The sequence below is a fragment of the Camelus ferus genome, chromosome 14 (assembly GCF_009834535.1).
Source record: "Camelus ferus isolate YT-003-E chromosome 14, BCGSAC_Cfer_1.0, whole genome shotgun sequence".
Classification (NCBI taxonomy): Eukaryota; Metazoa; Chordata; class Mammalia; order Artiodactyla; family Camelidae; genus Camelus; species Camelus ferus.
The window spans coordinates 17058957-17074875 of record NC_045709.1 but is presented as its reverse complement, the minus strand read 5'-3'; the positions used below and the strand labels follow the sequence as shown (position 1 = coordinate 17074875).

Below are 15919 nucleotides of genomic sequence, written 5' to 3'. Positions count from 1 at the left end.
CTCTGCAACATTGGTGAAAAATGTTGCCAAATAATATCTTGTATTCTCATTTATGTAATATATGTATAGGGAAATTTCAGACGTATGTTCCTCAAAATGTTAACAGTAATTTTTTCAGGGTAGTGGAATTTTGAGTTTTTTCTCTAGTGTTTTCTATGTATTTTTCAACTTTGCATTCTGCGTGGTTATGATTTTCATCAGGGGAAGATATCTTGAAAGAAGAAAATCAATTTAATGAGATGATTAAAGGATTTCTTTTAATAGAAACTTTATTATAAAAAGCAGCCAGAAGGTAGTTGCTTCATTTACATTTCACTAACTTCTCAGACTGCCAAGGACTTCAGAATTCTTGTAATTTTTCTCTTCTTTATTGTTTTGGTTAATTTCTGTTTTCTGTTTAAATGAGTATCCAACGCATTGGATGAGGTTAAAATTTCTCATACTATCTTAAAAAGTCTTAGCCATAGTTGATTCTTACTTGTGTCTGACCTGTAATTTTTCACTTGATTACTAAGAAATGAGATTATGAGTGTTTGTATTGTAAAGTGATTCCTGAGAAGATAGGTCTTATCTGAGGAGTTTAGTTACTGAAGCAACCAGAAAATAGTGTCTTTATTTCACAAAGAAGCCACAAATCATAGACTAAAAAGATAGCATTTTGGTGAGACTCAAATTGTTTTTTACATCTTTTATTGAAAATTTCAAACATATATAGAAGTAGATAGAATATTAGAACAAACTCCCATGTTATTCAAGCTTATATATGAGTAACTTACTGCCTCTTTGTTTAATTTATAATGCTACACACTCCCTCATTCCCTTAATATTTGAGAACAAATCCCAGACTGTATATTTCATCTATATATCTATCTCTAAAAGGTAAGAACTCTTTAAAAAATCACAATACTTTTATCACAAACACAGTTAATAATAATTGCTTAATGCTAATAATATGCAATTAATTTTCTCAAAAATGTAAGTTTTTAGGTGAAAACATAGTTTTTTTTAATTTTAATTTTTTTTAATGGAGGTCCTGAGGATTGAACCCAGGAAGGACCTTGTGCCACTGACCAATCCCCCTTCCCCCCACCTAGTAATTTTTTTTTTAAGTTTGGTTTTTTTGAATCGGAATCCAAGTAAGGTTTCTACATTGCTTTGGTTGATAAGTCTCTGAAGTCCCTTGTCACTTGTAGGCTTCCCCTTCAGTTCTCTTCTTTCTTTGTGTCTGATAAAGAAACCAGGTTGCTTCTCTTGCAGAGTTTCACGTAGACTGATTTTTGCTAATTGTACGCCTTTGGCGTGCTTTAATGGTTTTCCGGTACTTTCTGTAAAGTGATAGTTGAATCCAGAGGCCTGCTTAGATTCTGGTTCAACTATTTTTTGCTCCAGGACCACTTTGTAGATAGTGGTATGCTTTTCTGTCAAGAGGCACATAATATTTGGTTATTTCTTTTTTTATGATGTTAGCAACTGATCATACTTAGTAATCAGTGGTGATATTCTGTCATTCCTTCATCACTTGTTAGCTGAATACTTTTATAAAGAGGAATGTCTCATCTATTCTTTGGTTCCCCAGTGTTACACTTATTTAGGAAAGGCAGGATAAGTGCTTGATTATTTTGTGTTATTGAACAGTGTTCAAAATAAAGAATGAGGAGTTTACTAGCATCCTCCACTTGTGTCCAGTTAGCTGTTGTTGTCTCTTAAAGATATCGTTGTAAACTCAGGGATTTACTTGTATTTGTGTTTCAGTCAACTGCAGTGATCACTCTGATGCTCACATTGTCCCATCTATGCCCAGGAGGCTGTTCAGGTTGACCTCTGAATCCTTTTGAATAATTGCACTAATCTTTGTAATGTCTTCACAATCTAGTATGAGAAAATGTAGCAGGCCCATCTTCTGCATGTCCTGCCACGGACCCGGAACCAGCCATTTCTTCAGGCAGCCTTGGCGCCTTTTAATGGGAGTAGTATTAAGAAATCAGAATGTGAATTTTGTAGGTACTAATTGCTAATGTGTGGGTCACTTTTGTAGGACAGTTCAGTGGACACGGCTAAAATAAGTTTTGGGGAAGATAAAATGCACTGTTTGTTTGTATTGATTATTTCGGTTCAAATTCAGGACTACCAGGTTTTTATTGAGCCTCTTCAGTTTTATATTTGTATCTCTTTTTCCCTATGCTGGGATAACACAGGATGATAAAACTATGATATTACATCATAAATTATTTGAATTATCCCATAATAAATACTTAAGGGTCTCAGAATAGTAGTAGCACCACCAATGTGTTTCCTAAAAACATCTGTTTACTTGTTTAGGTAGTTCTCTTTTGTATGTTAGGTGTATCACATTAGGAATTTACAGTCAAATTCCTGTGTTTTAAATTTACTTATGCCAACAGATAGATCCACACTTCTGTTCATTTGTTTTATTTTTAAGGTTACTTTTAAAAAATTATATTTCTTAATTATATGAAATATTTTCTGGTTTTAAAGACAAGTCTGAAACAGCAAGATATAGTCTAAGAAGTCTAGCCTCTATTCCTCAACTCTCTACCCTGTTCCTTCTTACCTATAAACTAGAATAGAAGTCCTTCCATGCGTATATATGTCTAGATGTGTTTAAGTGCATATATGTGTTCATATGCCCCCTTTGATAGATAAATGATAAAGTACACTATACATACTTTTCTCCAACTTGCTTTTTTTTCTCTTTACATAAACTAGCAGAATATTTTGTGGATATATCATAGAATAAATGCATGTATAATTCTGCTAGGTATTGCTACACTTCCCTTCATAGTGGTTGTGCCATTTCACATACCCTCTAGCAATGTATCAGTGTGCCTGATTCCCTACAGCCTTGTCAACAGTGTTGTTAATGAAACGTTTCTCTTTGTGCCTGGTCATCTTCTTTGTTCTGCAGTCTTTGAAAGTAGTGTTACCACTTCTACTTTCATTTATATTAGTGTTTTCAAGGCATCTCTCCTTCCCCTCTCCTCCCCTCTCCTCCTCTCTGTCTTTTTTCCTTTTCTTTCTTCGTTTCTTCCCGTCTTTCTATTTTAAAAATGAATTTCTTGTAAATATCTTGTAGTTTGGTCTCCGTTTTGTTTTTGTTGATTTATTTTGGTTTTGGTTGTTTTAATCCAGTTTGACACACCCTCTTTCAGTTGGAATATTTAGACTAATGTAATTATTGATATAGTTGGGTTTAAAGCTACCATCTTGATGTTTGTTTTCATTTCATCTTTTCTGTGCTCCCCTTTCTATTCCTGCTGTCTTTGGGATTAATTGAGTATTTTTAATGGTTTTGTTTTATTAACTCACTATTGGCTTATCTACTTCAAATATAATTATACAACTTAATGTATATTGTAAAAATCTTGCAGCAGCATACTTTCATGCCTTCCCCCTTCAGGCTTTTGTTGCCATATATTTTGTTTCTATATATGTTATAAAGTCTACAATATGTTGTTGATATTTTTGCTTTAAGCAATTTAATATATCTCAGTAAACAATGACAGATTTCTTTCACTTGTACACAAATATTTACCGTTTCTGCCACTCTTCATGTTTTGGATATCTATCCATATTTTCATCTGGTACCATTTTTCTTCATGAATAACTTTAATGTTTCTTAAGAGTATAGTTCTGCTTATAATTAATTATCTTAGCTTTTCTTTATCTGAAAACGTTTTTATTTTACCTTCATTCTTGTTTGGGGGGAGGTAATTAAGTTTATTTACTTATTTATTATTATTATTTTTTATTTAATGGCAGTTCTGGGGATCAAACCACGACCTCGTGCATGCTAATAAGCATGTGCTCTACCACTGAGCTATATCCTTCCCTGTTTTACCCTCATTCCTGAAAGGTATTTTTGCTCGGAATAGAATTCTACGTTGAGAGTTTTTTCGTTTAGTACCTCAAAGATGTCACCCCATTATTTTCTGGACCGCATAGTTTGTGATGAAATGCTCTTTCATTCTTTGTTCTATACGTAATGTGTCTTTCTGACTGTTCTTGAGATTTTTCTTTTTATCACTCTTTTTACCAAATTAATAATGATATGGCTTGGAATGGATTAATTTCTATTTCTTTTGCATGAGGTTTTTTGAGATTCTTGGGACTGTGGCTTTATTTCAGACAGATTTGGAAATTTTTTGGCTATTATGTCTTCAATTTTTTTTGAAACGTTCTCTCCTCTTCACCTCCTTGGTTTCTGGGACTCCAATTGAATGTACTTTTGACTACTTCGTATTGTCTTAGAGGTCACTGATGCTCTGTTCTTATTTTTTTCCTGTCTTTTCTCCCCCCTTTTATTTTGCATACTTTCTATTGCTCTCTTCAAGTTCACTTACCTTTTTTTCTGTAATATATAATCTACTTTTAATTCTATGTGTGTATTTTTCATTTGAGGTATTGTGTTTCTCATATTTAGTAGTTCCCTGTGGGTCTTTAATATATATGATATATATGTATTATTTTATATATATATATAAGACATATATCATTTCTGTCCTCATTATGTTTCCTTTTTACCTTCATGAGCATATGGAGTATATTTATAACAGCTGTTTTAATGTCTTTGCTAATTCTGTCCCCGGTACCATTTCTGGGGCTGTTTCTATTGATTAATTTTCTCCTGATTGCATATTAGACGGTCTTTCTACTGTGGCTGGTGGAAACATAAATTACTACCAGCCCTGTGCACATTAAGGAATTTTTTGGCCTGCTGTTTTCCAACGTTCTTTTCCTGGTCTTGGGTAGTTTTTGCTCCTGCATGACACTGATCATTATTCAGCCAAACACTTGGAGCTATCCCTCTTCAGATCTCCAGAACTCAGGTTCTCTTTCTCTTTTCATAGCTCTCTTCTCTTTGGTACTTTGCCCTAGAAGTTACAGCTGCCTTGGCCTCCCTGAACTCTCATTTTATTCTCATGTAAGTTGTTTTGGCATAAAGTGAACGATGACTTAGAAGAGGAAGAGACTTGAGAAAATAGGAACAATTTAGGTTCCATTACAGTGGTCTTACGTGTAAGGTGACAGAAGCTTAGCTTGAGTGACAACAGTGAGAATAAAATAGAAAAGGCTAATGGAAATGATGTTAGAAAGAAGAAACGGGTCACCATCCATGTTTTTACTTGTAAGTATTAAGTAAAAAGGAATAAATACTTACATTTGTATTGTGCTTTAATATGAACATTTATAAAGCAAAATCATAGATATTGAAAATGAGTCTTTTTTTGTTCTTACAAAACATTACTTAAAAAATATAAACATTGAAGTATCTAGTGGAAGTCATGTTGACTTTTCTGGTTTATTGTTTTCTTTCTTTCTTTCTTTCTTTTTTTTCAGAGCTTTGCTTCCTGTTTTACATCACAAATCTAAAAAAGGACCCCCCCGTCAAGCCAAATATGCTATTCATTGTATCCACGCGATATTTTCTAGTAAAGAGACCCAGTTTGCACAGATATTTGAGGTAAAGAGAAAAAAAATTTTTGTTTCATTTTATACTTAATGAACAAATATGAATGATTTTATAGGGTGTTCGTATTTGGAGGTGCATCACTTTATAATATATTTTTAGAATTTGAATCAGTATAATCAGTATTGATGAGTGGTTAAAATCTGAAAATACCTGATTATTAAGATGTTTAATGCTAACTCAAATTCAGAAATCAAGTGATTATGTAGTATTTTTGACATTACCTTATACATTTATCATTAGAAAACTATTTTTCATTTATTATTTACATATAACATCAGAGCTACAGATAGTAGGTAATAGATGTTATTCTGTCAGTTTATAGGTTTGAAAATTAAATTTCTGTTTATGAGATACTACTGAAGTGTGAGGTTTTGTAAATCAATACTAATTTTAATATAAGGTAGATAAGTGTGCATTTTAATGGTTACCTAATTTTATGTCAGATTAAAACATGGCTTTTCCCTTGCAGAACATTTGGTCGAGACCAAAAGGTCCTTGTAATTTGGTCCTGTCCAAAACATCCATGAGCATATGTGGTCCATACCGAATGGTTTTGGACAAGACCAAATATCAGGGAGATTTTGGTGTGCATCAGATGTTTTATGGATATATTGGACAGAACCAAATATCTGCTGACCTTCTTTTCAATATGTATTTCATATTCTTCTTCTATACTTTGAATTACCATTACCCTTTCTAAACAGTTGCAATTTCATTATAATCTATTATAATCAGGGGCTGTCTTTAGCATTCTTACTGCAAATGAGGCTAAGCAGAAAATCTATAAAATCGTAACTTAGAATTTTAGTTTAGGAGCCTTGAATTAAGCCAAGACAGTTTAGAAATTATGCTGAAGCTGCCCACCATAAATACTTAGACTTGTTATCTCTATTTTAGAAACATTTATGCTAATTTTGTCACATTTTCATGTATTAAAGACTTGAAAGAGGCAAAAAATTAGTCGTCTTTATTAAACAGCACCTTGGTGGTAGATAGCAAATAATAATTTATTTTATATTTTGTGTGTTTTGAGATTAGAGGTATTTTCTGTAGCCTTTTTTTAATATAAAAGAATAACTTCAAAGAATTCATGTTGATTTCTAGAAAGCTTTTTTGTTTTTCTTGAATAGTTTCCTTTTTGTTCCTTCCAGTGTTGATGACGAGGAGGATAATGCCAATAATAACTTTAACTTTTAGGGTACTTTTATTTTCATTTTGGTATCTGTTATTTCATCTTTATAAGAATCTAATCCGTAATCCTTCTACTGTAATATACAAGTTTGAGGGCTTTCTGAGAAAAGGTTTCATAGAGATATCTGGCCTTTATGAGATTACTGTTAATCCAGGGTCTGGCCATTAATTTTGCTTTTTCAGAATTGACTTTATTAGCTTACTGTGGAAAATTGTCATACATTATAATAAACGAATTGAAAAAAGTACACTATCAGATTTTTGTTAATAATACGAACAACAAGCTGTTATTTAGGTGTGCAGTGGAGGTTTTGAGGGAAGTCATCAAGAAGAGCAAGAAGTAAACTCATTTAAATATACTTACGACTAAACAAAACCTCTCATATTGCCCCAGTATGTTGGGAGAGAATAGTTTTGTGTTGTTTTTCAAGCTTAAAATTCTTGGTGTTCAATGTGGAAGGATAGAGCATCAATTTTTCATTAAAATGTTCATTAAAATTTTTAATAGATAATATGGTCACTTGCTTCAAAATGAAAAGTTAACAAAACAAATATTCAATAGTAAATAGTAAAATGGTAAAAAGTTTTCTCCTTCACCTCATTTCTGTATCCCCAGCTAGCAAGTTTCTTTTCTCAGAGGCAACCAATGTTATCAGTTTGTAACATACTTTTATGGAGACATTTTATTCGTATACAAGTAATAAAAACACATACACATACATTTTGTCCCCTTTCTCCCTCCCCTTATGCCAATAGTGGCATACTATAGTCAGTGTTCTGATTTTCCTGTTTTAAATATTTAATGATATATTTTAGATATCAATTTATACGAGTATATGAGGAGCCTCATTCTTTTGTCATGGCAAAGTGAGTATTTATAGTTGGGTTTCCTGTCACAATAATAAAAATAATTTTATTAGCTGTGATACTTAATATTTGATGCTGTAAAAATCCACAAAAATGCATGTCACTATACATAATAAAAGCTTATTTCTTACTCCTGAGAAAAGTTCAGCTGGGTGTTTCGATTGCATTCTAACTAGTGGCTTCAGCATACAGACCCTTCTTGACTGGTGGCTTCTCTTTGAGTCCCACTGGATCCTTGGTATTAAACTAGCCAGTGAGTGAAGAGAGGATGTGGAGAAGATAAACTGCTCATATCTATCTGCCTCAGTGCAGGCATGGCATATATACCTCACTTCCATTTTCATTTTGTTAACCAGAACTTACATATCCTCAACTGACTACAAGTGTAGGCATCCTTATTATGCCCAGGAAGTAGAACAGAAGTGGATATTGGTGAGCCCTAGCAGCCTCTAACATATTTATATATGTAGTCATAAAATATATGATACATAATATGGTTCTTCATGCCGAAATGTTTCTTTACCTACTTCTAAAATATGGCAAAATTGAAAACATTTAAACATGATGCCTTCTAGACATAAATAAGCTGTAAAAGTTTAAATGTAAGCTTGAGCTACTACTTGTACCATATATTGGAACTTTTGTAGTTTTTTGCATTTGAAGATGAAATATGTGAGCAGTTTATTTGCATGTTTATGGAGTTGAATATATTTTCCTTTTCTTATTTTCAGCCTCTGCATAAGAGCCTAGATCCAAGCAACCTGGAACATCTCATAACACCGCTGGTCACTATCGGTCACATTGCTCTCCTCGCACCAGATCAGTTTGCTGCTCCTTTGAAGTCTTTGGTAGCTACTTTCATTGTGAAAGATCTCCTCATGAATGATCGGGTAATGTATATATTTTATTTTATTTTATTTTATTTTATTTTATTTTATTTTATTTTATTTTATTTATTTTATTTTATTTTATTGATTGATTGATTGATTGATTGATTGATTGAGGGGGGAGGTAGTTAGATTTATTTATTATCTTTTTTTTTGGTTTTTAAATGAAGGTACTGGGGATTGAATCCAGGACCTCATGCATACTAGGTGTGCATTCTACCACTTGAGCTATACCCTCCCCCCTGTATATTTTTCAGATGTGTGTTCTTCATAATGCTTTCTTCTAACATTTTATGCAGCAAAGAGATAAGTGAAGTGATGTAAATAATACTTCAATTTGGCTGACTTATTTTAGGTTTTCCTGTCTTTGTAACATACTGTATCTCCATTATAAGTAAAACAATACATTGAAATACATTCCTTGGTAAATACAGAATATCACCCAATTCAGTCCATTTCAACTTTATATGGGTTTGATTTTTGTAATGATGTCTATTTTTAAAAATGTGAAGACTAACAAGCTAGTTCACAGTTTGGGTGTCATGACAGTTAGTTGTTCCATTCCCTACATACAATAGAGAATTAAAAGAGGCCTGGGAGAAAACATTGGGAAAGAAATAATTATTTTCTCTCTCCAATTTATGAGTATTGGGGGCAAGGTGTGTTTGGGTGTGGAAGAATCGGCCTCTTACAGTCATGTGGAATTCTCTGCATGTGTCTGTGTATATTTAGATATACACACATATGCAGACACATACATAACCATCAATTTTGTATCTGTTGTGTGCTCAGCACTGTACAAGGTTTATTAAAACTAAAAAATATGAAATTAAGTTTCTTCTCTTAAAATACAGTTTTTGAAGTGTGTAGGTATGTTAACACATGTTTCATATCCATGGTTATTCTTCCATCCTATTAATACATTTTAATTTTTTTTTAAACAGAGGTGCTGGGGATTGAACTCAGGACCTTGTGCATGCTAAGCACATACTCTACCACTGAGTTATTACCTACTCCCATCCTCCATTTTAATGCTTTTAAAACTTTAAAAAAAAAATTTGCAATGGAAAAATAGTTTGTAGAGATAATAGTTAAGACAGAGCTTTGTACATTTTTAGATCTTTCTTCTCCTTGTCTTCTCACAGGTCTCTTAAACTAACCTCATTTTTAAAAATTCTTTTTTCTTTTTACTGTTCAGTGATTTCCAGTACTCTGTCTTACAGTTGCCGATCATTCTCTATCATCTAGTCTACTGTTGATTTCTTCTAGTGTGTATTTTTTGTTATTGTATTCTTTAGTTCTGTTTGGGTCTTTTTTTTTTTTTTAATTGAGGTATAGTTGATATACAATGTTGTCTTAATTTCCGGTGTACAACATAGTGATTTGGATATATACACACACACATATATATTTTTTTCCCCTTCCTTGGGTCTACTTTATATTTTCTAATTCTTTGTTAAATTTCTCACTGTATTCATCCTTTCTTCTCTCAGGTTTATTGAGCATCTTTGTACTTTCAACTCTTAATCAGGCAGATTGCTTGCTTACACTTTGCTTAGTTCTTCTGGGGTTTTGTCTTGTTTATTCATTTGGAACATATTCCTCTCTCACCTCACTTTGCCTCATTCTCTGTTTATTTCTATGTATTCGGTAGGTTGGTTACATTTCCTGATCTTGGAGAAGTGGCCTTATGTGGGAGACATCTTATGGGGCCCAGCAGCACACACCCCTCTGGTCACCAGAGCTATATACTGTAAGGGTGCCCCCATGTGGCTCTGTGTGCCCTTCTGTTATGGTGAGGCTGGCCACTGTGGACATGCTGGTAGGCAGAGCTGGCCCTTGGTGCAGTTGGCTGCAAGGCCCTGCCTCGTGCCACTGTTGAGTAGGCTGGGTCCCTGCAGAGCTGGCTGAACAGCCTGGGCATCCCATTGCTGGTGCCAACCTGTTAGTGTATGGGTAAGCCCCTGGCACTCACAGGCTAGAGGGAGGACTCCAAAATGGTGCTTGCCAGCACCAGTGTCTGTGTGGTAGAATAAACTCCCCTAAATGGCTGCTGCCATTTTCTGTGTCCCCAGGGAGACTCCTAGTTGACTTCTGTCACTCCAGGAGGCTTTCCAAGATCAGCAAGTATGTCTGACTCAGATATTTTCAAATTACTGCCTCTATATTGAGATTCAGAGTATGTGAGATTCTGTGTGTAGTCTTTTTTTTTTTCTTTTAAAGTGGAGTTTCTGTTTTATACAGCCCTCCAGCCCTCCTGTACACAAACCCCACTGGCCTTCACAGCCAGATGTTTTGGGGGTTCATCTTTTGAGTGCAGAACCACTTGGGTTGAGGAGCCCTATGTGGGGCCTGGACACCTTGCTTCTGGTGGGGGGAACCTCTGCAATTGTGATTATCCTCTGTTTATGGGTCAACTACTGAGGGGTGTGGGTCTCGACTATACTGGATCCCCACCCCTCTTCTTGTGGTTCCTTCTTTATATCTTAAGATGTGGAAAGTCTTTTCTGCTTGTTTCAGGTTGTTGTGATAGATAGTTGCTCTCTAAATAGTTGTAATTTTGGTGTGCTGTTGGGAGGAAGTGAGTTCAGGGTCTTTTTACTCCACCATCTTGGCCACCTTCTTGTTAATGTTGATGTTTTGACTTCTTCCCATGAATCATGAGTGTTCTTAATGACATCTAGAATGATGAATTCTTTCCAGAAGGTTTTTAATTTAGTTTGCCGAGATCCATCGGAAGAATCACTGTCTATGGCAGCTTTAGCCTTACAAAATGTATTTCTTTACTTGAAAGTCAGAATTACTCCTTTATCTTTGGCTGCAGAATGGATGTTGTGTTAGCACACATGAAAGCGTTAATCTCATTGTACATCTCCATCAGAGTTCTTGGGTTACCAGGTGCATTGTCAAAGAGCAGTGATAATTCTATAGCAATATTCTTTTCTGAGAAGGAGTTCTCAACAGTATGCTTAAAATACTCAGTAAACTGTGTTGTAAACAGTTGTGCTGTCATCCAGGCTTTGTTGTTCCATTTGTAGAGCACAGGCAGAGTAGATTTAGCATAATTCTCAGGGGCCCTCAGACCTTCAGAATGGTAAATGAGCATTGGGTTCAGTTAAAAGTCACCAGCTGCATTAGCCCCTAACAAGAGAGTCAGCCTGTCCTTTGAAGCTTGATGCCAAGCATTGACCTTCTCTCTGGCTTTGAAAGTCCTACATGGCATGGCCTTCCATTATCGGGTTGTTTCATCTATGTTGAAAAATCTGTTGGTTTAGCATACCCACCTTAATTAATTATCTTAGCTAGATCTTCTGGATAACTTGTTGCAGCTTCTACATCAGCACGTGTTGCTTCACCTTGCATTTTTGTTATGGAGACAACTCCTTTCCTTAAACATCATGAACCAACCTCTGCTAGCCTCAACAGTTTTCTTCTGTAGCTTCCTCACCTCTCTCAGCCTTCACAGTATAGAAGAGAGTTAGGGCCTTGCTCTGGGTTAAGCTTCGGCTGAAGGAAATGTTGTGGCTGGTTTGATCTTCTGTCTAGGCTGCTAAAACTTCCTCCATGTCAGCAATAAGGGTGTTTTACTTTCTTATCATTCATGTGTTCACTGGAGTAGCACTTGTAATTTCTTTTAGGAACTTTTCCTCTGCGTTCGCAACTTGGCTTCTTGCAACAAGAGGTCTAACTTTCAGCTACTTTCAGCTTTTGACATACGTTTGCCACTAAACTTAATAATTTCTAGCTTTTGATTTAAAGTAAGAGACGTGCAATGCTTCCTTTCTTTTGAACACCTAGGGGCCATTGTATTATTAATTGGCCGCATTTCAATATTGCTGTGTCTTAGGAAATAGGGAGGCCTGAGGAGAGGGAGAAAGACAGCGAATCGGTAGTCTTTAGAGCCGTCAGAACACACACAACTTTTATTGTTAAGTATACAGGTGTGGTTCGTGATGCCTGAAAATAATTACAATCGTATCATCAAAGATTGCTGGTCACAGATCACTGTAACAAACATAACAATAGTGAAAAGATTTGAAATATTGCGAGAACTATGAAAATGTGACACACAGACAGGAAACGAGCAAATGCTGTTGGGAAAATGGTGCTGATAGACTTGCTAGATGTAGAGCTGCCACAAACCTTCAATTGTGAAAAGTGCAGTATCTGTGAAGCCTAATGAAACAAGTTTTGCCTGTGTACAAAAGTGTGCCAGACAGGTAGGTCACAGCAAAAAGATACTGTTTGTTTAGAGTGTGTAATTAGAGTTGCAGTAAGATAGGAAAGAGAATATAAAACGGAAATAGTATTTGAAGTGATAATGCCTGAAAATTATCCAGAATTTATGGACAACATCAAAGCTATAAATTCAGGAAAAGCTCCCAGCCCCAAGTAGGATAAATACAACCAAATGGATACCCAGATATATCCTAGTGAAATCAGAAACCAATCAAAGTAAAAAAGATTAAAAGTTTGCACAGCAAATAGACAGAAAACCTTCAAAGGGACGAGGCTGTCACCTGACTTTGAAGGGAAAAGAAAATAGAAGATAATGGAATAATATCTTCAAATTATTGAGCAGAAGAAATGTACCAGCCTTAGAATTCTAAACTGGAGAAAATATCCTTTAAGAAGGGAAGGCAAAAATGAAGATATTTTCAGACAAACAAAAACAGAGAATTCATTAGGAGTTATCCCAACTAAAAGAATTTCTACTTTAATTCTTTGGGTAAAAAGCAAATCATCACATAGATAAAAAAATGAAAAGTGAGAGAAAGAGAAAAATACATTGCTAAATCTAAGTAAATATTAATTGTATAAGATAAAAACAGGAGTGATCTTGTGTGAACAAGAACACAACAAGTATCACGGTATAAAGGGAATTAAAGTATTTTAAGTTTGTTTGGAATACTGAATCTGCTGTTCTGAAAGTTTTAAGACATAATAGCGGGCCTTCAGTATTGGCCTTCAGTAAGTTAAAGTCACACTCTCTAGGGCAGCTACCAAAAGAATAGGGAAGTGTAAAACAAACAAGCCAGTAAAGGGGAAAATGGAATAAAAACATGTAATCAAAAATAAGGCAATAAAGAAGAGGAGCATGAACACAGAACTGATAGAACAAACTGAAATTAAGCATCGAACGGCAGATTAACCCAAATCACTATTTACATTACATGTAGACTTTTCTAAGTAAAAGACAGATTTGTCATAAAGTATGCCAGAACTGTGTTGTGTACACTTCTGTATATGACATTTAGATGAAATTTTCAAGTCTTCTATTAGTTAACTGTTAGTCCATCTTTTCCCCCTGAGATTGGAAATGTGATAAAAATGTCCACTATTATTACCACTTGTATCATCTTGAAGAAACATTACATAAGGAAGAAAAATAAATAAAAGGCATTAAGAATGGGGAAAAAAAAGCTGTAATTATGAACAAATGATATAATAGTGAAAGGAGAGAACCGCAAAGAATGTGAAAGTTAATAGAATTAAAAACTCTCTTTAACAAGATCCCAGGATTCAAAGTCAATATAAAAAAGAAATAACTTTATATTTACATGCCAACAGTAAGAAATTAGAAATTAGTAACCATTAAAAATTAAATTTACAGTAGCTTCGAAAACCATGAAATGCCTATGAACATACTTAAGAAAGATAAGCAAGATCTCTACATAAGTATTTAAGAAACATTACTCAGAAAAATTTAAGACTACCTAAGATGTATACTGTCTTAATGAAATGGGAAGCTCAGGATTATAATACCATGGAATGGGAAGGTGATTATATAATAATGAAAATTATGTCCAGATTTATAATTCAACACAATCCCTATCAAAATTCCAGTGAGGTGTGTTGAGGTAGAGTGGTATAGGGAGAAAGATACAAACTGATTGTAAAATTTCAGTAGAAATGTAAAGGCTAAGAACAGCCAAAACCATCTTGAAGAAGAAGAAGATGATGATGATGTAGTCATAGTAGGAGTAGGAGTAGCAGCAGCAGAAGTCATCGTTCACAACATGCGGAGGACTTAACCTACTAGATATCATACCTTCTTCCAATAATTAAGAAAGTATGAAACATAATAGAGTAGATTATGTATGTATGATTTAGAACAAAAGTAACAGTTAAAAGCCATGGAGAATCTTCATAATCTTGGATTGGCAATTATTCATAGATATGAAATCCAAAGTACAAGCAACAAAATAAAAAACTAGATAAATTGCTCTTCATCAAAGTTTAAAACTTTTGTGTATCAAAGGACAATATCAACAAAATGAAAAGGAAACCTACTGAATGGGAGAAAATATTTGAAAATCATGTATGTGATAAGGGAGTTAATATCTCAATTATATAAAGAACATATACAACTCAATAGCAAAAATAATTTTTGTGACTAGAAAAGAGGGATAGGACCTCAAGAGAGATTTTTTTCTAGAGAAGATGAACAAGTGTCCAACAATTATATGAAAAGTGCTCAACATCACTAATCAACAGGAAAATGCAAGTCAAAACCGCAGTGGGATAGCACCTCACTCCTATTACAGTGGCTAATATAAATAAGACAAATAACAAGTGTTACTGAGGATGTGGAGAAAAGGAACCCCTCTGCACTGTTGGTGGGAATGTAAATTGATGCAACCACCATAAAAAAACAGTATGGAGGATCCTCCAAAAATTAAAAATAGGTAAAAAAATTATAAATAAAAATATGTGACCCAGTAATTCCACATCTGGGTATTTATCCAAAGCAAATGTAAACACTAACTCAAAAAGATATCTGCATCCTCATGTTCATTGCAGCATTATTTATAATAATCAAGACATGGAAGCAATCTAAGTGTCCATCAGTGGATGAATGGATAAAGAAAAAGTGGTGTATATATACAGTGTATATATACAGTATGTATATTTTATACATAAAAAAAGATGAAAATGTTGTCACTTATAACAACATGGATGGACTTTGAGGATGTTATGCTAAGTGAAATAAGTCAAGCAGAGAAAGATAAATACCATGTGATGTCTCTCCTGTGTGGAATCTAAAAAACACCAAATAACAATAACAAGGAAAAAACCCTGAACTTACAGATACAGAGAACAGATTGGTAGTTACCAGAGGTGGGGGATGGAGGGTGGGTGAAATGGGTAAAGGGAGTCTAAAGATACAGACTTCCAGTTATAAAATGAGTAAGTCAAAGAATGTAAGTTTAGCATCATGAGTGTAGTGATTAAACTGTAGTGTGTATTTGAAAGTTGTTGAGATAATAGATCTTACAAGTTGTCATCACAGGAGAAATAATTGTAACTGTGTGGTGATGGGTAATAACTAGATACATTGTGCTGATCATTTCACTGTTTATATATGTACATGCACACACACATATATAAATATCAAATCTCCGTTGTACACCTGAAACTAATGTTATATGCCAGTTATCTCTCCTTTTTTAAAAAAATTATCAATTAAAGTGTTGAAAAG

At 34.3% G+C, this 15919-nt stretch overlaps 1 protein-coding gene across 7 annotated transcripts in view; it reads left to right on the top strand.

Annotated features, from left to right (window-relative positions):
* The window catches only part of PDS5B (PDS5 cohesin associated factor B), a 163850-nt gene that overhangs the window by 111550 nt on the left and 36381 nt on the right, over window positions 1–15919 (top strand). For all 7 annotated transcript variants that reach the window (XM_032496325.1, XM_032496322.1, XM_032496326.1 and 4 more), the window contains 2 exons: window positions 5359–5482; window positions 8281–8439. In XM_032496325.1, the coding sequence (XP_032352216.1) occupies window positions 5359–5482; window positions 8281–8439 (283 nt within the window). The remainder of the gene's footprint in view (window positions 1–5358; window positions 5483–8280; window positions 8440–15919) is intronic.